Source organism: Oncorhynchus mykiss, chromosome 16 (genome assembly GCF_057628025.1).
Source record: "Oncorhynchus mykiss isolate SJ-2025 chromosome 16, ASM5762802v1, whole genome shotgun sequence".
In the NCBI taxonomy this organism is placed as follows: Eukaryota; Metazoa; Chordata; class Actinopteri; order Salmoniformes; family Salmonidae; genus Oncorhynchus; species Oncorhynchus mykiss.
The window spans coordinates 48,333,651-48,355,381 of NC_143037.1; the positions used below are offsets into that span (position 1 = coordinate 48,333,651).

The window sequence follows — 21,731 nt, forward strand, 5'->3', positions numbered from 1 at the left end:
TGACTCTACTGTACTTGTCATGGCCCTCTAATAATGCTCCTTGTCTTGTACACTCTCATAGGTGCAAATGTAAATGCTAAGGACCATGTGTGGTTAACTCCATTGCACAGGGCAGCTGCCTCCCGGAATGAAGTAAGGAATGTTGATCATCTCTCTCATGTTAAGATTTATATAGCACTTAGTACCAAACTGTTTCAAACAATGTTTGGGTTTGGTCAAACCCTGTTTTATTCCTTCTGTCTCCAGAGGGCAGTGGGACTACTTCTGCGGCAGGGAGCTGAGGCCAATGCACGGGACAAGTTCTGGCAGACACCACTGCATGTTGCAGCTGCCAATAGAGCCACACGCTGTGCAGAGGCCCTGCTCCCCCAGCTGAGCAACCTGAACATGGCAGACCGCACTGGCAGAACCGCGTTGCACCATGCTGCTCAGAGCGGATACATGGAGGTGAGAGGGGAGGGCTCGAAATATTGTTTATACTAAGAACAGCGCCATTTTCACAAACCATTTCAGAGTAGGAGTGTTGATCTAGGATCAGGTCTCCCATTTTATTCGTTATGAGTTAAAATAAAGAACAACTGATCATGCATCAGCATGCCTACTCTGAGATGATTTTGCGAATACGGACCCAGGTTAGCAGGTGTATGAATGATGCAAATTCTATGTATGTATATAATATATTTATATTAACTTTGTCTGTCCTTAGATGGTGAAGTTGCTGCTGAATAAAGGAGCCAACTTGAGTGCCAATGATAAGAGAGAGAGACAGCCTATCCACTGGGCAGCGTACTTGGGTGAGCTGTTATCTGCATTGGGAAACTCTGCAATCCGCAGTTGCTACATCCACCATTAGACTGATAAATGAATGACATGTACCCATTGATTCTTGAAGAATGTAACTTACTTCGTTCAACTGTCGTACCCCATCAGAACCCAAAATATGAACTAGTTTTACTCCGTTTGTAATCAAGTACATTTAAACAACACTGTATAGCCTCAAAACAGGGTTAAAACTATAATTTGTATAAAATTGATGGTCATTCCTTGCATCCAATGCACTCTATAAGTTTGAAAGGTTACATTTATCCAGCCCCATCCATCAGCCTTTGACCCGAAACAGTGGCGCGAACTACTGATTGCTTCAACAACAAAAAATGGGTGAAAAATCATGAATTTCCTAAACTTGGCAAGAATGCCAGGTGATGAAAAATGGCTGTTTCTCCTAAAGTCCTGTTTTAAGTTGAATGAACAACAGACCTGGACAGAACATTGTTGTATTTTTTAGTTTATTTGAAAATACAAACTTTTCAGATACTCAAAGTAGTCAAATATAGTTTATATAGAATTTCAACTAAAAGCAACTATTTTCTTTTGATATTCAAATCCGGTCTCAGAAAAACAACTTGCATATATTCAAATATTATTTATTTGCCTATAGCCTAGAATGAAATGCACGAGGGACATGGAATCACCTCAACAATACAGTAAACCACTTTCACAACTTCAAAATTACTAACAAATATATTTTCAGAATGAGTGAGACTGATTATTACCATAGCAACATTGTTGTTACATAGGACTTTGGAAATAGGACTTTGAAAATTGCTTTATAAATGCATAAGTGGAATAAAGAACAGTCACTATTCCTCTTGTGTACAGTGGTTACAAAAACTCTTGGGTCATTGCTCTGCATTTAAAATGCAAATGTACTAATAAAACGTTGCTCCAAATGTAATCCCAGTTTTATTATACAGGCACTGAGAATGATAAGACTAAACAAATATGGCTATTATGTTTAGAAAGGACATTTTACATCCCAGAACTGCCTTCTTGAATCAACTACAGCCTGGTAGGTGGATAATCATGTTAGTTTGTATTCTGAGTGAACTATCCCTAGTGTTTTTAAACAAGAACATTTGAAAGTAACTGAGATATTTTAAAATGGTATTTGAACCCAGGTCTGAAACAATGGCAGCACTGCCATGTTGTACTGGGCCTTTTTGTTGGAAAACCACATTAGTGTCCGACTTTTGCTGTCGCCGATGCACCTCCCCCAACTTCACTCCTCGACTTTCGTCTACAGTCAGTTGCTTTAGCCTAAACCATGAAACGTGCCCAATATCTGCAGTCATCTCGCTGAGTCTACCTTTAAATTATAAAGTCCATTTCAGTGTGAACCCAATCAAATAAAAAGCTTAGAATCAAATGGGGTTTTCATTTTATTTGGTATAGGAGTCAAAGATAATAGTTTTAGTTTTTCAAACAGGTTTGTTAATTTTATTTCAGTTTACTCATTTTTTCATGATTAGTTTTAGTTTGCTATAATAACCTTGATGTATTTTGTAGATTAGATATGACCGTCAGACAGATTGGAATAGGATATTGTGTGCTCTCTTCATTCATTCTATCTTCAACATGCAGTTCCACATGCAGCCCTGCCATCAGTTGAAGGCAGCCAATCCAATAGTTTCAGAAAAATAGTCATTTTTGAGGATCTGTATTCAAATAGTTGCAGTCACCTCCAAAGTAACTATTTGTTCCCCTGGAAAGATAGTTCCTTTCCAGAAAGCATAGTTAAAACTACAGTTCACCCTGCTCTGATGAACAGTGGATGTACTCTTCACAAGAGGGTGACATTAAAAACCGGACACACTGCCTCTTCCCGCCCCTCACACCCCGGCCTCTCCTCACACCCCACCCCCGGCCTCTCCCCTGTGTCTTATAGGGCATCTGGAGGTGGTGAAGCTGCTAGTGTCTCGGAGTGCAGACAAAGGCTGCCAGGACAAGCAGGGTTACACCCCTCTCCACGCTGCAGCTGCCAGCGGACACATTGACATCGTCAAGTACCTTCTGAGGCTCGGGGCAGAGGTGAGTGTTGGAGTTCAAATGGGTAAATGGACTCTCAAGATAGCCATAGTAAATAATACTTATTACCAACCATGGTCTGGCCATGTTCAGAAGAGGCAGAGGATTATCTCTGATTACAATTCAATTGTTTTTATCTTCAAAACATTTTTTTTTAAAACCTTTTGTTACTTAGCTAATTGCTCATGTCTTGTGTGTTGGTGCTCTTTTAGCTGGATGAGCCCAATGCCTTTGGGAACACTGCACTGCATGTGGCCTGCTACACAGGCCAGGAGGCTGTGGCCAACGAACTGGTGAACCACGGAGCTAACGTCAACCAGCCCAACAGGAGTGGCTACACCCCACTGCACCTGGCTGCTGTATCCACCAACGGGGCCCTCTGCCTGGAGCTGCTGGTCAACAACGGGGCTGACGTCAACCAGCAGGTTTGAGGCCCCAATGTATAAAAAAATGGTCTCAGAGTACGATTGCTGATCTCAGATCCCCTAACTCCTGTCCATATAATCAAATTCATTATTATCGAAAAGGCTTAACTGATCCTAGATCCGCACTCCTTCTCTAAGACTGACCAATGCCATCCCTACCACCATTTTCACCCTGACATTTTGTTTTATGTGGAGATTGACAAACAATGATTTGTCTGCAAGACAAGTAAAACGTGTTTTTTCCATCTCCAGAGTAAAGAAGGGAAGAGCCCCCTGCACATGGCAGCTATACACGGACGCTTCACCCGCTCTCAGATCCTCATCCAAAACGGTAACCATGACAACTCTGACTGACCTGTGAGGCTGCTTTAAATTACTCTTGTCCCACTGGTTCTCTACTCATTCGTCTCTTCCTGTTGCTTTGTTTTCCCTCCCAGGTGGAGAGATTGACAGTGTGGATAAATATGGCAATACCCCCCTCCATGTTGCTGCTAAGTACGGCCATGAGCTGCTGATCAGCACTCTGATGACCAACGGTGCAGATACAGCCAGACAAGGGATTCATGGGATGTTCCCTCTGCACCTGGCTGTGCTCTATGGGTTTTCAGACTGTTGTCGCAAGCTACTCTCCTCAGGTTGGTACCTTATATATATATATATATACTGCTCAAAAAATAAAGGGAACTAAATGAACACAATGTAACTCCAAGTCAATCACACTTCTGTGAAATCAAACTGTCCACTTAGGAAGCAACACTGATTGACAATAAATTTCACATGCTGTTGTGCAAATGGAATAGACAACAGGTGGAAATTATAGGCAATTAGCAAGACACCCCCAATAAAGGAGTGGTTCTGCAGGTGGTGACCACAGACCACTTCTCAGTTCCTATGCTTCCTGGCTGATGTTTTGGTCACTTTTGAATGCTGGCGGTGCTTTCACTCTAGTGGTAGCATGAGACGGAGTCTACAACCCACACAAGTGGCTCAGGTAGTGCAGCTCATCCAGGATGGCACATCAATGTGAGCTGTGGCAAGAAGGTTTGCTGTGTCTGTCAGCGTAGTGTCCAGAGCATGGAGGCGCTACCAGGAGACAGGCCAGTACATCAGGAGATGTGGAGGAGGCCGTAGGAGGGCAACAACCCAGCAGCAGGACCGCTACCTCTGCCTTTGTGCAAGGAGGAGCAGGAGGAGCACTGCCAGAGCCCTGCAAAATGACTTCCAGCAGGCCACAAATGTGCATGTGTCTGCTCAACGGTCAGAAACAGACATGAGGGTGGTATGAGGGCCCGACGTCCACAGGTGGGGGTTGTGCTTACAGCCCAACACCGTGCAGGACGTTTTTCATTTGCCAGAGAACACCAAGATTGGCAAATTCGCCACTGGCACCCTGTGCTCTTCACAGATGAAAGCAGGTTCACACTGAGCACATGTGACAGTCTGGAGACGCCGTGGAGAACCTTCTGCTGCCTGCAACATCCTCCAGCATGACCGGTTTGGCGGTGGGTCAGTCATGGTGTGGGGTGGCATTTCTTTGGGGGGCCGCACAGCCCTCCATGTGCTCGCCAGAGGTAGCCTGGCTGCCATTAGGTACTGAGATGAGATCCTCAGACCCCTTGTGAGACCATATGCTGGTGCGGTTGGTCCTGGGTTCCTCCTAATGCAAGACAATGCTAGACCTCGTGTGTCAGCAGTTCCTGCAAGAGGAAGGCATTGATGCTATGGACTGGCCCGCCCGCTCCCCAGACCTGAATCCAATTGAGCACATCTGGGACATCATGTCTCACTCCATCCACCACAGACTGTCCAGGAGTTGGCGGATGCTTTAGTCCAGGTCTGGGAGGAGATCCCTCAGGAGACCATCCGTCACCTCATCAGGAGCATGCCCAGGCATTGTAGGGAGGTCATACAGGCACGTGGAGGCCACACACACTACTGAGCCTCATTTTGACTTGTTTTAAGGACATTACATCAAAGTTGGATCAGCCTGTAGTGTGGTTTTCCACTTTAATTTTGAGTGTGACTCCAAATCCAGACCTCCATGGGTTGATCAATTTGATTTCCATTGATCATTTTTGTGTGATTTTGTTGTCAGCACATTCAACTATGTAAAGAAAAAAGTATTTAATAAGAATATTCCATTAATTCAGATCTAGGATGTGTTATTTTTATTTTTTTGAGCAGTGTGTGTATATATATATATATATATATCTCATTCATTCACACATCTGTTGGATTCTATACACTGGAGGGGCAGTGTCTGACTGTAGTGTCACGTGTTGGATGTTATTTCTAGTTGCCTCTTCCTCTCCCCTCAGGTCAGCTGTACAGTATTGTTTCTTCTATGAGTAAGGAGCACGTTCTATCAGCCGGGTTTGACATCAACATCCCAGACAACTTTGGGAGGACGTGTCTACACGCTGCTGCCTCTGGAGGGTAAGGGTCAGAACCGCACTCCAAAACGGGACCGAATCTGAGCCATTGTATTGGTTAATGCCGTCTAACGAATCAGCCGTTCTCGTCATTGTGTTCCTCACTTCTCTTCTGACAGAAACGTTGAATGTCTGAACATGCTCTTAAGCAGTGGTACCGACTTGAATCAGAGGGACAAGTCGGGAAGGTGAGTGTTTGCCGTTGATTGTTTGCTTTTCTGTTTGTACTCATATGCTGGTGTGGGTATTGTCGGGTTACTGTCTGCTGTAAGAAGTGCTTTGTGAATACATTTGATGAATGGACTGATAGTGATTCTGTGGGCCTTCTCTCGCTCAGGACTCCTTTGCATTATGCAGCTGCTAATGGGAGGTACCAGTGCACCGTGACCCTAGTGAGCGCTGGCGCTGAGGTCAACGAGCCTGACCGTACAGGCTGTACTCCCCTGCACTACTCCGCTGCCTCCCAGGCCTTCTGCAGGTAGGAACTCGCACTCCATCCCAAAAATACACTGACGCATGACAACACGCTTTCAGGAAACATGGCTGTGTGTGGAATTTGTCCTTAAGTGTGTTTAATTCTACACTTCCAGAATGGACCGACATTTCCCCGGGACTCTTCAGAGGGAGGAGGATGGAGCAAAGGAGTCCTATTTGTGAGTTTACTGTCTGCAACCATTGTTTTGTAAAGCGGCCACAGTCCAGAATATGTAACACTAATTAAAGGTTGGCTTAAAGGACTCGCGATTTAGTTTATTTCATGACATCCACTTGACTGTTATTTTTGTCTGTCTTTGTAAGTAGTTGTTTGGAGCATCTGTTGGACAACGGTGCCGACCCGTCCCTGGTCAACTCTAAAGGTTACAGTGCCGTTCACTATGCTGCTTCCCACGGCAACAAGCAGAACCTGGAGCTGGTAAGTCCTTCTGTTTGTGTTCAATACCGTACGAAGCTAAACCGGTGAATTGTTTTTCACCATGACCTTGCTGTGTGGGCGGTAATGCAGCATAACCATGTTCCTTCAGCTCCTGGAAATGTCGTTTAACGCATTGGGAGACATTGAGAGCAGTATTCCAGTGAGTCCATTGCATTTAGCTGTAAGTGTGCCTTTCATTCCTAAAGCCCTCTCTGATATATCACTGCTTGACTGTGTGGAGAAGATGCCATGTTCATATAGAGCAGCCAAAAACATGACTGTTTCCTGTCGTGCACCATCTCCTCTCCCCCTTCAGGCTGATAATGGCCACTGGCAGGCGCTGCGTGTGCTGACGGAGACTGCTGCGTACGTGGACGTGCAGGATGCCTCGGGCCGCTCTGTGCTCTACCTGGCCTCCCAGAGAGGTTACGCCCGCTGTGTAGAGGTCCTGCTAGCCCAGGGGGCCTCCTGCCTCCTCAACGAGAACAGACACATGTGGACCCCTCTACATGTCGCAGGTACGGATCACGCCATGCCTCTCAACCCCCCCCCCCCCGCCCTTCCTAGAATTGGATGTGGAATGTATTTTTGCAAATGATGCTGATCAAGTTAGTGTATGTGCCAGGTGTAATGAATACATTGACTATCTTACTTGCAAGTGGGTGTCCCTGCGTATTGTTCCATATCGTCTGTCTTAGGTAGTAATAGCTTAGAAACTAGCAGTCAGGGTTGAGTGTGTAATGAAATTATATTTGTCATTTCATATAAGCTGCCAACGGCCACACTGAATGTCTGCACATGCTGGTGGACAGTGGGGAGGAGGCAGACCTTACCAACATCACAGACACACAGGAACAGTAAGTGGTCTCTCCGTTTCTCACTGCCTGCCAGGAAGCTTTGCTGACGTTGTCTTTGGTTGGGACGTCAATTATTCTGTTTATTTTTAGTATAGATCCAGAGTCAGGAATACCGTTTAAGCTGTTTACTGAAGATTTGCAGAATCGCACATTCCGCCTGCTAGGAGGCTTTATGGTTGATGTTGTAATGTAAATGACTGTGTGGTCATCCTCAGGACTCCTCTGATGCTGGCTGTCCTGGGTGGCCATACAGACTGTGTCCACCTGCTGTTGGAGAAGGGGGCCTGGCCTGACACCAAAGACAAGAGGGGCAGCACTGCCCTGCACAGAGGGGTGAGTCACACTACTGAGCTGAACAGTACTGGGCTGGTTACACATCCACTACACTTACTGTAACTGTGTCCTGTGAAAAAGTTAATGTTGTACAGCCTGGCTGGTTCAGTTATGTGATAGAGAGGAACACTAACATGAGTTTATTAAAGGAACAGCATTAGTTTGAAATAATTATTAAAGCACAGTAGAATTTGAGGAAATCTAGCTGTGTAACTCTTAGGTTGGAGCAGAGAGGAAATAACGCCATCTCCGTCCCTCGCCCTTCCCTGTGTGTCCCTGTCCCGTAGGCTGCGTTGGGCCGTGACGACTGTGTCACAGCCATGCTGGACCACAAGGCCTCTGCACTGTGTCGGGATGGCCAGGGTCGTACCCCACTGCACTACGCTGCCTCCCGCGGCCACACTGACATCCTCGCCAGTCTGCTGCGTGCGGCCACATGCTCCGACCCTCTTGACTCCCTATTGGACCATGAAGAGTACACGCCATCACACTGGGCTGCTTACCAAGGTCAGCGTTCAATAAGTGTATACAGTGCCTTCAGAAAGTATTCCTACCCCTTGACTTATTCCACATTTTGTGTTACAGTTTGAATTCAAAATGGATTCAATTGCTATTTTTCTCACCCATCTGCACAAAATAACCCATAATGACAGTGAAAACATACTTTTGGAATTTTTAGCAAATTTATTGAGAATGAAATACAGAAATATCTAATTTACATACGTATTCACGCCCCTGAGTCAATTCATGTTAGAATCACCTTTGGCAGCGATTACAGCTGTGAGTCTTTCTGGGTAAATCTCTAAGAGCTTTGCACACCTGGATTGTACATTTTTTTTGCGTGTTATTCTTTTAAAAATTCTTCAAGCTATGTCAAGTTGATCATTGCTGGACAGCCATTCTCAAGTCAAAACTGTAATTTGGCCACTCAGGAACATCCAATATCTTCTTGGTAAGCAACTCCCGTGTATATTTGGCCTTGTGTTTTTAGGTTATTGTTCTGCAGAAAGGTGAATTTATTTCCCAGTGTCTGTTGTAAAGCAGACTGAACCAGGTTTCGTCTAGGATTTTGTCTGTTCGCTCTATTCCACTTATTTTTATCCTCCGAAACCCCCTAGTCTTTGCCGATGACGAGCATACCCATAACATGATGCAGCCAGCACCATGCTTGAAAATATGAAGAGTGGTTCTCAATGATGTGTTGTGTTAGATTTGCCTCAAACGTAGTGATTTGTATTTAGGACAAAAAGTTCATTTCTTTGCCACTTTTAGCAGTTGTTCTTTAGTGTCTTATTGCAAACAGGAAGCATGTTTTGGAATATTTTTATTCTATACATGCTTCCTTTTCACTCTGGCATTTAGGTTAGTATTGTGGAGTAACTGCAATGTTGATCAAGCCTCAGCTTTCTCTGATCAGTCATTCAACTCTGTAACTGTTTTTAAAGTCGCCATTGGCCTCATGGTGAAATCTCTGAGCGGTTTCCTTCCTCTCCATGCAACTTATCAAGCGAATGTTTACTCCTGAACTTATTTAGGCTTGCCATAACAAAGGGGTTGAATACTTATTGACTCAAGACATTTCTGTTTTACGTTTTTAATTCATTTGTAAACATTTCTAAAAACATAATTACACTTTGACATTATGGGGTTGTGTGTGTGTGTGTGTGTGTGTGTGTGTGTGTGTGTGTGTGTGTGTGTGTGTGTGTGTGTAGGCGTGTGTAGGCCAGTGACACACAATCATATTTTAAATTCAGACTGTAAGAAATCAAAATGTGGGAGAAGTCAAAAGGGTGTGAATGCTTTCTGAAGGTACTGTATATGAAATGTATTTATAAGTCGAATGTGAGGGGAGCGCCTATATCCGTTTTTGTAGCGTGACCGTTCGTTATTCAAATGAAATCGCTAGCAGTATGCAAATTTGAAACACACTTTTCGTCTTCTTTCTCAGGGCAAGAAGACTGTTTGGAGGTTTTACTTGAACACAAAACTTGTAGTATCCAGGAGGGAAACTCCTTTACCCCATTGCACTGTGCTCTGTGAGTATTCTCTAGTCAATGTTTTAAACATGATTATACAGGTAACTGCCAAAATGGAAAAACCTGAGTAAATGAGGGATAAAAGTATATTGAAAACAGGTGCTTCCACACAGGTGTAGTTCCTGAGTTGATTAAGCAAGTTACATCCCATAATGCTTAGTGACCTGTATAACAATGCTGGGCAGGCATATTATTTTCAAGTATGGGTAACTACATACGTGGAGTGTCTAAAAGTGGCCATTGCAAAATAACAAGTGGGAAGATAAACAGCAGTGGGTGTGTCAACCTAACAGCTAATTGGGTAGATTGGTTGCCCCTCACGATTGTTTTGCGTGGCTGCTTCCTTGTAGCATTTTAGCTCGGCAGGTTAGGATCATTGACGTGGCAGGTTAGGATCATTGACGTGGCAGGTTAGGATCATTGACGTGGCAGGTTAGGATCATTGACGTGGCAGGTTAGGATCATTGACGTGGCAGGTTAGGATCATTGACGTGGCAGGTTAGGATCATTGACGTGGCAGGTTAGGATCATTGACGTGGCAGGTTAGGAGGGAAAGGGTTAGGCTTAGCTAAAGTGCTACAAGGAAGCAGAAAGTAGCCGCACAAAACTGTATTGAGTGGCAACCAATCTTCCCAATTAGCTGTTAGGTTTCCATACACCCACTTGTGTTGATCCTCCCACTTGTCTCGCAACGCCCACTGTCAGACAGACTCTACATATGCAGTTACCCATGACTCTTTATTTTGTCTACCATGGCTATACGTCACCCGGGTGACAATGACCCCATCCACAGGGCACGAGTGGTCACTGAATGGATTGATGAGCATGAAAATGACATAAACCAAATGCCATGGCCGTCTCAGTCACCAGATCTCAACCCAATTACACACTAATGGGAGATTCTGGAACGGCGCCTAAGACAGCGTTTTCCAACACCAACACCATCAACAAAATACTAAATGATGGAAGACCGATTTGTAGAATCTATGCCAAGCTGCATTGAAGCTTTTCTAACTGTTGGTGGCCCAACGCCCTATTAAGACGTTAAGTTGGCGTTTCCTTTATTTTGGCAGTTACCTGTACATTATTAGGACAATGTCTGTAAAACAATGTTTGGGAAAGGATGATGGGTTTGATGTTTTAGCACTAATTTAGTCATGTTTGGTCATATTTGATTTATTGCAGAATGAATGGCCATAGTGGAGCTGCAGAGATGCTGTTGGAATCTGCTGGCGTACAGATGGTTAACACCAGGGATACTAAAGAAAGGTAAGGCCTGTTGAGAACAAGGTGAGGTTATCTTACTAGATGTTTATTTGGGTGTCTCCTGTCATTTGTATACCTTTTAAAGATGTACGTACCTCTGTACTTAATGTGGACTCCAGTTTTTAACTCCAGTTTCATTGTCATGCGATACTGAGCTCACCAATGTTGGGTTGTCTCTTTCTCTCTGTGCCTGTAGGACCCCTCTTCATGCCGCAGCATGTGCTGAGGATGTGGCGGGGCTGCAGCTGGTCCTACGCCACGGGGCTGAGATCAATGCCGTGGACCACACCGGACGCTCTGCTCTCATGGTCGCCGCCGACAACGGACAGAGTGGCACCGTGGGTAAGTCTACAGAGCACCTTTTCCGTTGATGTTTTGCGAAAGGATAGAGTTCAGCGAGTCCTGTGAGGTAACGCTTGAGGAGAGTGAATGCATTATCTGTTGGGGTGAATCCTGTGTAATTTCCAGCCATCCTCTTGCACCGAGCCAAGGCTGACCTGACACTGCTTGACGACAATGGAAACACTGCCCTGCATCTGGCCTGCAGCAAAGTAAGCACCACCTAAAATATCATCCGAGCTCAGAAATCCTTGACTATGCAGCACCTCTCTCATGACCTGAGATGATGAAACATGTATTGATGATCATGGTTGACATGATCATGTTTTTTTCTATTTGTCTCACAGGCTCATGAGATGTGTGCCCTGCTGATTCTGGGGGAGATCCATAACCCTACCCTCATCAATGCAACCAACGCTGCACTGCAAATGCCGCTGCATCTAGCAGCACGCAACGGTCTGGCCACAGTTGTCCAGGCACTGCTGAGTCGAGGAGCCACAGTGCTGGCAGTGGATGAGGAGGGTAAGAGACACTATTCCACTTTATCCTTTGCCCAAACATCTTCATTTTAAACATCAGAAAGTCCTACGCCATGTAGTCTTATGTTATGGGCTTGGGCTGGAAATTATTTCTAATTGACTTCAGATTTTTTGTTACTTACCTTAAAACTTTCATTGAGCTTCTATTTGAGCCAGGCGTCTTTCCTTTTCCTTTTTTCCCATTTGCGTAGTTAATTGTTTAATTCCAGCATTCCCTTCCAGGATTTTAATCAAATTCTTCATTTCCTGTGCTATAATTTACACACTGTCCCGTTTAATTTGTCTTAGAATGCCTTTATTAAAATAGAAAAATATATTTTCCTTGACAGAATAATGATTCTCTTTGGACTCTGCATTTATTGTAGTTCATACCTTTGCCACTAGAGGGCGATTTTTAAAATGTATTTTTTTATTTTTTAAACATTTTTTTCAAGAGGTCTGTACTCCTGAAGTTGACAGTTTTTGTCAGTTAGCTAGCGGTTCTCAGATGTTAGCAGCCGATGGCTAACAGTTTCTTCCTGCCGATTTAAAAACGCGTGATCGCGATCATTTATTCGAGTCATTACTGAATTATTTAATGTAACCAATCAAACATTAAACCTTGTAAACAATTAATTTAGCCCCTACTTGTATTTGAAACAGCCGTTTATTTTCTGAAATGTGTGCCGTTGCCTGGCTATCAAGAGACGGGCGGCTATTTGAGGCTCATTATTTAATTGAAGTTTTACGGTACTTTAATTTTCCTTGAGCATAGGCCATAGACCACAGCTTTCGAGTGTATGAGGTCTGATTGTGCTTTGTTGTCGACAAGGACACACTCCAGCCCTGGCCTGCGCCCCCAACAAGGACGTAGCTGACTGCCTGGCTCTGATCCTCTCCACCATGAAACCTTTCCCTCCTCTGGACCCTTCCTCCTGCCCCTGCTCCTCTTCCTCCGTCTCCTCCAGTCTCAACCTACTGAAGCATTGCGGCATCACTGCTGCCTGCACGCCGCTGCCCAACGGAGGCCTCCACCATCACAACGGCTATGTCAAAGACCGCCATGCCGCTGTCAGCCTGGACGGATGCCTTTCTGAGTGAGGTCATCCTACATCTACTGTCTGACAGCACTACCATCACCACAGGGTAGCCTGTGTATATGTGTGTGTGTGAGTGATCTTCTCCTGAAGTGCAGTCAAACCTATATGCAAATGAGCCCACAGCATCTATCTATCCCAGCTCTGTATAAGTTAGTGCTTAACACTGAGACCGATCTCTCTTTCTGTAAGGTCACTGGAATACTGCTTTGTCCCAAAATGGTTACTAATAACCACCCACAAAATCCCTTTAAATAATGTCCCGCAAATAGGTACTCGTCAGCACAGAAAGATGACTGACAGCTAAAAGCACTGTTTATTCTTTTCTTTTTTTCTTCTCTTCTTTTTAGTCTTTTGTTGAGTCCCTTTTCTTCTCTTCATATCATTCAGTATTTAACATCCTATGACGTGCTGGCCTCGTAGAGAAATGCACAGCCTTCCTAAAAGGAGAATGATCCAACGGGTTATAGTGAAGGACTTTATGAATGAACCATACAAAGTCTTACCCAAAAGTGCAATGCTTAAATATAAAGATTCTGACTTTAACAAAAAATAATAATAATAATATGTACCTTCTGTGGTAACCTAATATTTAAACTTTTGGCCTCGTTTTTTTTTTGTGGGGCATTTTCATAGAGGAGAATTTCATAGGGCTGCTAAAGTTTGAAAGATGAATATGTAAGCATGTCTCCTTACAAAGGAGAACAATGCTCAGGTTGGCATTTCAGCATACATTTGCTCTCAATGCTGAAGTATTGTCTAGAACACAATTTTGTGTTTACTAAGTGAGAATTTGGTTTAAAGCATATACATTATGACCAAAGGTGAATTTCACTGCTATGACTGACAAAATATTTATTTGAGAAATATTTACAGAGAAAGATCGATGTTGAGATACCTCTAAGTCATTTTGCAGCTGCTGAACGGCTAGACAGGGAAAGTAGTAGCAATGAACCCTTGGTTATTTATTTGAAGTCTTTAGGAGCGGACTCGCCCCATTGACCTTCAGCAAAGCCTCTTGTTTTCTGAGCACATTATCTTGAATTCTAAGATTACTGCTCAGTGATAATCTTACAAGCCATTTCAATTGATTTCCCATTTTTCTTTTCTTTAATCATTCCCAAAACATTTTGGTACATTGAATTCGAATTACCTTTGGAGAGGAATCCTATTTGTATTATTTCCCAAAATGTTGTCTTTGGTCAATCTGAAGTGTTACTTCAGCCGTTTTGGAGCTGGAGAAATACCACTGTTACTCTATCAAAAAGCTTGTATCTTGTCTAGTACGATGGTCAGTTCTGGTGTGAGATTGAAACGCTGGACTGACAAGTGTTCTTCCTTTTTGTTTTTTCTTCTTTTTTTGTTGTATAATTTAAGCAATATTTAATTTCTGGCATTTTGAACGTTATCAAAAAGACAATCATAGTCTCAAGGGCTTTTGTTTCCTTGGAAATCTTGTTTGATGTTCACCTCATTTGTTTGAGTACCGATACTAGCAACATGGAAATGATCTATTCCAGACTAATGGCTAAAGTCTGTGTCCAAGGCATTTTTCGCTCTGTGCCTAGAACCAAAAAAAAATGCAATTGATTGCCTCCATGGCAGTACGGATGCTGGATAGCATGATATGGCGAACCCTGGGGTCTCACCCACTGGGTAGCAGAGAAGCATTGGATCCTATTCAGACTTGTTAATCTGTTGAGGATATGATTCCTTGGTTGAGCTTGATTGTTCATGTCTCCGGACAGAATTCATGACTGATTAGAGAGACTTGAAAGCCTAGTAGGTATGTAGGGTTACTTACTGTAGCAAGGAACTGAGAGGAAACTGTTACTCTCATATGGCCGGTAGTAATACTTGTGTTTTTAGTAAAGCCGATAAGTGTGAAATTCCTTTTTTGGTATGTATCCTGTCTTGTGGCTCTACATATGTTGTAGATTTGTGGTATCGGACCACTGGAGCGCTCTGCCTGACTTAATTTAAATATTTTTACACCATCTTTTCCATTAGAGGATCAATAGATTTCAGTGACTCACTGGGACTCATTTTTTCATTTCATTGCTTCGCCACAACCTCCTCTCTTGATGAATGCTAAATGACATGCATTAGTTCTGGATGAGAAACATGAGGACCTACTATGATACCAGAGTAGCATATCATCTTGTGCCCTATAGTCAGTGTTGTCCGGGGGAGAGAATAGTCTCGGACTGTGTGGAACCAGGAACCAAATGACATGGATTGATTGACAAACAACAGGAAAATCATATTGGCATTATTTTAGTTGTATGCACACTACAATGAAGTTCCATTTTAGCCCTGATCCAAGGCACTTGAGATAGTTAAGCACTTTAACACATTCAGCATATCTGTGTGCAGTCTGAATACATGCATATGTATATTTACATATGGGTTGTAGCTAAAGTGCAAAAGACAGGAGCAGATTGCGAGGATTGTATACGTGGCTTCATTGACTGAGATTTAACTTCAAAACTCTAAAGCTAAGAAGATCTCATGGTCCAAAATCCAGTCATCACGGTGCGGTTTGATTTGATGCCATCCCAGGGTCCACGAACTAGTCCTTGTGGTTAGTCCAGTGATTTTAGCTAGGCTTGCTTTCGCCGTGCTTGTATCCTCCTCAGGCTCCTCGCCGAACTCCACACTGAGGGATGCGTGTTGTACAATAGAGACACTGATTACCTCAATCATCCAACCGCAGGTGTGTCTGGCTAGCAGGTCAGGTTCACGTTCCCCAGTTCAGACACTGCATGCATCAGCCGACGGTTGCGTGCCACGTCATCGACTGCGTGCCATCAGGCACCTGATTGCTATAACATAGTGATGTGGTTACCTGATAGGTATTTTACATATCTGGCATGTGCCAGCTACGTCTGAGCAGAGGAACACGAGCCAGATATATGTGTGTGTGTGTGTGTGTGTATATATGTATATAGATTTTATTTTTCAATCCCCTTGTCCAGCTGATGGCGCCAGTTCTTCAGTATATATCCCATCTGGGAGTACCCCATATCTGTGTTCCATTGATAGACTGAGAACTCATTGTAAAGGAGCTTGAGATCATAATTCTGACTTTAAAGAAACAAGTCAAATATATTTCCCTAGGGTTTAATATTAAGAAGCAATGAAAGGATTATTTGTAGCATTAATGACTGTGAAAGACGTGCGCAGCACATCTATTGCTCTTCGATTGTGTTTAAGGCCAATCCAACAAAGCATTTCATAGATGCCAATTGAAGATTTACGGAGTAGTCGTCACGTGATAATCTTAGGTCACAGTTAGGGCCTTATTTGCCAAAGTACATTGGATAATAAAAAATATAAACATTTTAAAAAAGAATAGCAATGTGTTTGAGAAATATGCATGCTTTTGAGCAATGTACATACTGAATATAAATCTGAGCCATGAATTGACTGACATGTGACTCTAGGGTCAAATTGGAACAAGACTATTTGCCATCTCCTGACTTTTGAACTATTACACTGCATTTCTCTGGCATACATGAAATGATAAAGTAGCAGAAAGAAATAATTGTCATAATAGTCTTCCTGTTATGGGTCTTTCTTAAATGTGTTTCAGCTATACCGAGGCCCCTATGTGTATGTCATAACCACATATTGACACTGGAGACAGGAGGTTGGAGGGTGTGAACATTCATCTCGAACACCATTTAAGATTGCCTTACAATATCTTCTGAACAGGACATTTAACTACGCTGTAGATGCTTTCATTTTTTTACATGAATTGGTAGCCAGTTTTTGAAAAGGAAAATGCACCTAGCTAGCTACATCCATTTAGTGCCATAGAAACCTTTATTTGCCTTTAAGCATAATAGTCATACTGTACTTGGTCAGTAGAAAATGTGTTTGTTTGGACTCATTTACTGTGGTAGCCATGGTTAGAATGAACATTTATTATTATAATGATGAATGATTATTAAGTTCTGATTTGAAGCATTGCTGGCACAGATACAGGTCATGATGTCAGTGGTGACTAATGGTTTCAACCACTTAGTACTGATCGTAGGAAGTGGAAAGCAATCATATAATAGAGTTGGTGGTAGTCTGGAGAAAAGAATGGATGGAAGATTTCAAATATTTATAATTGGACAGACTTTGTGTTGGCAAAAATGGATAATAATAATAATGAATGGTAATTTCTTTGCCTGTGTTTTGTAATTATTATAGGACAGTTTTTGATGTTTGCAGATGTATGGTTAACAGGGAATATATTTACCTCGTCCTCGATGGATGCCCCTATTCTTACTTGAAGTATCTTTCATCGAATACAAATGTAAAACAAACTTTAATTCACAGCAGAGCCTTTTAAAGGCAAAGGAACAAGTTTATTGCAGTACCTACTAAGTTATAACACCTAACATCTTGTTAGTTATGTTTCCCAGTGGGACTGCTAAAATCTCTGCTGGTTTTGCTATTATGGGGTGTGTCCCGAATGGCACCCTATGCCCTACATAGTGCACTACTTTTGACCAAAGCCCTATGGGGGGGCCTCTGGTCAGAAGTAGTGCACTATAAAGGGAATGGGGTGTCATTTCGGTCGCACACAGAGATCCTTTTGGTGTAGAAGCACATGCATCCATGTTGGTGGCACACTGCTCAAGGTTGCCTTGTGATTGTTTGGGGGATTTTGCCATATTTGTAAGTGAAAAATTGGGATTTCACTTATTACCGGTCTTGTCAGCTCGACTGTCACCTCTAAAACCAAATAACGCTGTTAATTAAGTACCTCCATACCGGTTGGAGAGGAGAAAAAGAACAGACATCTTACCTTGTTGTCAGTGTGATTTCTAAGGACCAAATTTAGAGTTCTAGTATGTGAAGGGCAGAAGAATCTGTAATTCAATGGAGGTCATGAGGAAAAGTAGTGTGAAAACACATTCTATAGTGGGGGGACTGCTATGCCATAATTATTTACCCCCTCAAGTTAGTTAATGTGGGAGGTTTTGTAGAGTATCACTCATGCTAGCTTTCCCCCTGCTTGTGGTCTCATCACGATTCTTCCATCATTTGGACCTGTGTGATAACCAGCTCAGAGGTGGTTGGTGCCTTTTTTTTAATGTGTTTTTAAATGAATGCTCTGTCTACCGCATGGTCTTCCATTTATACCTTCCGGAAGCCTTTTGAATGACATGTAAAAGCATAGAAGAGCGCATCTCTCTGAAAAGAACATTCTCAACCTACAGTATGTGATGTGAGCTATAATAAGAAACTCGTGTTTTACATTCTTGGCCCGATTCTGTGTGCATGCTATGGGTCTCCGAACTTGAGTCATATGGAGTGAACTATCTGAACAATATCCTACCTGATGTTGACTGCACCAATATTGAAGTAACTTTTTGAAAGCACAAATCCAAAGATGGAACCATTTTTATTCTTTAATGTCATCTCAAGGATGGCTCTCAATGCTGTGGCGGTTAGAGCCAAGAAAGGTGGTCATGGAGATGAGGAAAGCATGAGATTGGATGGTCAGTACCAGTACTGTAAATGTAGTTTCTCCTGAAGTCTGAGCATATCAATTCAGATTGTTTTAGTTGTATGTATTTAATTAAACTCGCTAGCTGTAGAGAATAGATCAAGTTGTGAAAATCCTATTGGGGTACAGTAGTAATGATTATGTGTTGGTTGTAACTGTTTGGAGTGTTTTTGTATTAGACTGATTGAAAGTAGGGGTTTCTTAGTAGCGTTGATAGTGTGACTGTGCTGTAATATAACATGCGTTGTCAGATATTAGCATGAGGGCGAGGTAGATCGTCCTCTTTTTAAGCTTGCCTCTTTTAAAAAAAAATGTTATTATTGTTGAAAAAGACGAGTGCAATAAACCTTATTTATCATTTCCTTCCTCAAGTAAAAGAACATGTCCTGCGTTTTCAAGGCCAAAAACAAAATAGACTTCCTGTGGCTGGCAGTAGGATTGGAACCTTTCCCCACTGCTTTGCATCCAGAGAAGTGGCACTTGTTAGAGTCTAGAATATGGAATTGCATTCTTAGGACTGTGTGATTTTTGATATTCAAGTATCAAAGCTGCTTGCTCATAAGGGAGACCATGTACAAGATGATTTGACTGGTTGATCAACCATGTGTGTTTTTTGTTCTTGCAGTTGGATGGCGTTTTATGGAGGGAATCTCCTTGAATCTGAAATGTTTTGCTTGCGTGTGTAGGTGTGTACGTATGCGTCGTACTCCGTATCAAATTAAATGTTTTTTTTTTGGGGGGGGGGAGTAAATTTAAGTGGTTTAAAGAAATGCTGAAATACTTTCTTGTTTTCAGAAGAAACGTTAAGAGAGACTCCCCCCTAATTCATCTCACCCTCACTAAATGGGGGTGTGCGTCTTTCACAATCTTACTACTTGCTCAGTGTGTGTGATGAACTTGTACAGTGAAGATCAGAACAGCTTAAGAAAGTTGAGACCATTTCCTGAACTGCACAAGTATAATGTTGAGGGGGTGAATGGCAGGTCTCCCTTAATGTAAGTAGGCAGGCCTGTCTAAATCGGACATATCGACGACAATGGAAATGAAAAGGTAGCGAAAAAAGTGTACCAGTATCGTAAGATCAGCTCAGTGCCTAGGGTAGGACGTGTATACCTACTGTATACACCTTTTTGACATGTACTATGCTGGAAGCCCGTACGATATTGCTTGTTCCCCTTGAAATTCCCCTTTTAAATCCAGCAGAGGTAGGAAATATTCGAAAACCACTTTAGCCATTACAACAGTAATTTGCTGTACAAGCAGCTTATACGTCACCCACGATGAAGTCAGTGGCCAGACCACCTCTGGAGTATATCTCCATAATGGGGATTCTCCGAGAGCACAGTGATTTGGACACTATCAGTTGGAGGTACTCTATGGCCTATGTGCTCCCTGAGCAATACATGTGGAAAGGATGTATGTATTCATTGGGTATATCCTGTGATATTTGTTGGTCCTTCTGCTGTTTCTTTATTTGTTCTGCAGCACCCTAACTGAATGTGAACTGATAAAGACCGACCTAAGGGTTAGTTGCCTGTTTTTACTCAGTGGCTTATCTGTTGTAAATACTATGGAGTGGACCCCATACCAGGAGAGGGGGAGGAGTCTGAATTAGGGCACATGATTAGTTGTAATCGAATGGTTTCTCAATGCACCTTTTTAAAAAGAGATTTGGTTTGTCCGCCAAACTTTCCAATACCCAACAGCAAAGCTTGCAGAAACTAACAACTTCTCTGCTGGTGAATGGTAGTATCTTTGACCGATCTACAGGTTTCTGTATTTTTTTCCCCCCCAGCGGAAGGAACCATTCCCTATTTTAACTCTTGATTACCTCATTTACAAACCTTCAAATACTATTCTACTGTAAGAAGAAAATGCCATCACCAGCTTGTGCTCTAGGACCAATGATGTAGCTCCATTTCCAAATTAATGAATTCAAACATGGCCAGTCAAGGAATATAAACACGCCTCTCACTTACTACAAATTCTATAAGGTTGGTACATAATGGTATTCATGGAAATAAACTTGTTTGCATTTCTTGCGGTTTTCAGTAGAAGCATTTTTCCTACCTCTAAATTGCAGCTTTGAGTTCATCTCCACCTGTTTTGACAAACAAATACACAGTAGCCTATGAGAACCTTAGAATTTTACCATGAACAATTATAATTCAACATGAAGTGTGCTTGATTGTATGTATAATTGTGTGTTCAACATGAAATTATTTATGAAAAACATATTAGAAAATAGCACTGGGATGTGAAGCCAGACTGTGTTATGACTCATGTCTTCTACCCACACTAGACATTAATTTTGACTGATGTGCTCCTTGCATAGCAAAACCCCTTGTTTTTGGGATGAATTACATGAAAGAGTACATTGGCATTTTCTGTTTGTCTTTGTCTGGAATCGATGTACAAATGTTTTCATGTGCTCTACATCTCAGTTAGAGTTTACAGCTTCCTGGAATGTGAATGTTTTTTTGGGTTAGTTATTGCATACGTACGTACAGCTGGTTTAGTACTATCATAATATATATTTTTCACAGGTTGTCATGGGGGAGTCAGGTTATATGCACATTGTTATATTCTGTACGTGGGTGAGTTTTGTTCCCCTCAAGCCGTATGCCTTCAAAAACACTAATCCACTCCAAACCAAACTGTTGGTAGGTGTTTGCCTCCCCACCATAATCTCTGTATAGCTGCTTTAATTCCATGTGAACAGGGGACCAGGGAGAGGTCCGGTATCTGACCAGACAGATCCTTGCCCTGCCCCCACATTCCCATTCACCCCACTATCCCTCCAAAAACCTCAAGCCATTTCTTTATTTGACAATGCAATCAATCCTGAAAGCACTTTGCCTTGTTATTCCATTGTGTGGACAATATGTAAATGGTAATTTGTTATAGAAATGTAAAAGATAATTCACAATTTTGGAAGAATCTGCATCTGTCTTTGACACTAAAATGATTTTAAAGGATTTATTAAACATTTGAACCTAAATCTATTTTATACGATGTTTGCTGCAGCCAGTTGGTCTTGTCATTCAGTATTGTGGCTTAGGGTTGGTTGTGTGTTTTAAATAAAGTGCTATTGCTGAATATTCAATGCAATGTGTGTTTCTGATTTGAGTCCTAGATGTG

At 42.5% G+C, this 21,731-nt stretch overlaps 1 protein-coding gene across 2 annotated transcripts in view; it reads left to right on the forward strand.

Annotated features, from left to right (window-relative positions):
- The window catches only part of LOC110491070 (serine/threonine-protein phosphatase 6 regulatory ankyrin repeat subunit C), a 24,401-nt gene extending 2,699 nt beyond the window's left edge, over positions 1 to 21,702 (forward strand). The window contains exons 4-26 of one of the 2 annotated variants that reach the window (XM_036947037.2): positions 62 to 132; positions 247 to 447; positions 707 to 794; positions 2,726 to 2,868; positions 3,078 to 3,290; positions 3,543 to 3,621; positions 3,728 to 3,925; positions 5,609 to 5,726; positions 5,842 to 5,910; positions 6,060 to 6,200; positions 6,313 to 6,375; positions 6,524 to 6,635; positions 6,745 to 6,816; positions 6,952 to 7,153; positions 7,405 to 7,492; positions 7,708 to 7,825; positions 8,113 to 8,332; positions 9,774 to 9,861; positions 11,047 to 11,130; positions 11,324 to 11,469; positions 11,596 to 11,678; positions 11,814 to 11,988; positions 12,817 to 21,702. In XM_036947037.2, coding sequence (XP_036802932.1) covers positions 62 to 132; positions 247 to 447; positions 707 to 794; positions 2,726 to 2,868; positions 3,078 to 3,290; positions 3,543 to 3,621; positions 3,728 to 3,925; positions 5,609 to 5,726; positions 5,842 to 5,910; positions 6,060 to 6,200; positions 6,313 to 6,375; positions 6,524 to 6,635; positions 6,745 to 6,816; positions 6,952 to 7,153; positions 7,405 to 7,492; positions 7,708 to 7,825; positions 8,113 to 8,332; positions 9,774 to 9,861; positions 11,047 to 11,130; positions 11,324 to 11,469; positions 11,596 to 11,678; positions 11,814 to 11,988; positions 12,817 to 13,085 — 3,041 coding nt within the window. In that variant the 3' untranslated portion in view covers positions 13,086 to 21,702. Of the gene's footprint in view, positions 1 to 61; positions 133 to 246; positions 448 to 706; positions 795 to 2,725; positions 2,869 to 3,077; positions 3,291 to 3,542; positions 3,622 to 3,727; positions 3,926 to 5,608; positions 5,727 to 5,841; positions 5,911 to 6,059; positions 6,201 to 6,312; positions 6,376 to 6,520; positions 6,636 to 6,744; positions 6,817 to 6,951; positions 7,154 to 7,404; positions 7,493 to 7,707; positions 7,826 to 8,112; positions 8,333 to 9,773; positions 9,862 to 11,046; positions 11,131 to 11,323; positions 11,470 to 11,595; positions 11,679 to 11,813; positions 11,989 to 12,816 lie in introns of both variants that reach the window. The other variant, XM_036947036.2, reaches the window with a different exon arrangement.
- Positions 21,703 to 21,731: the final 29 nt, after the last annotated feature.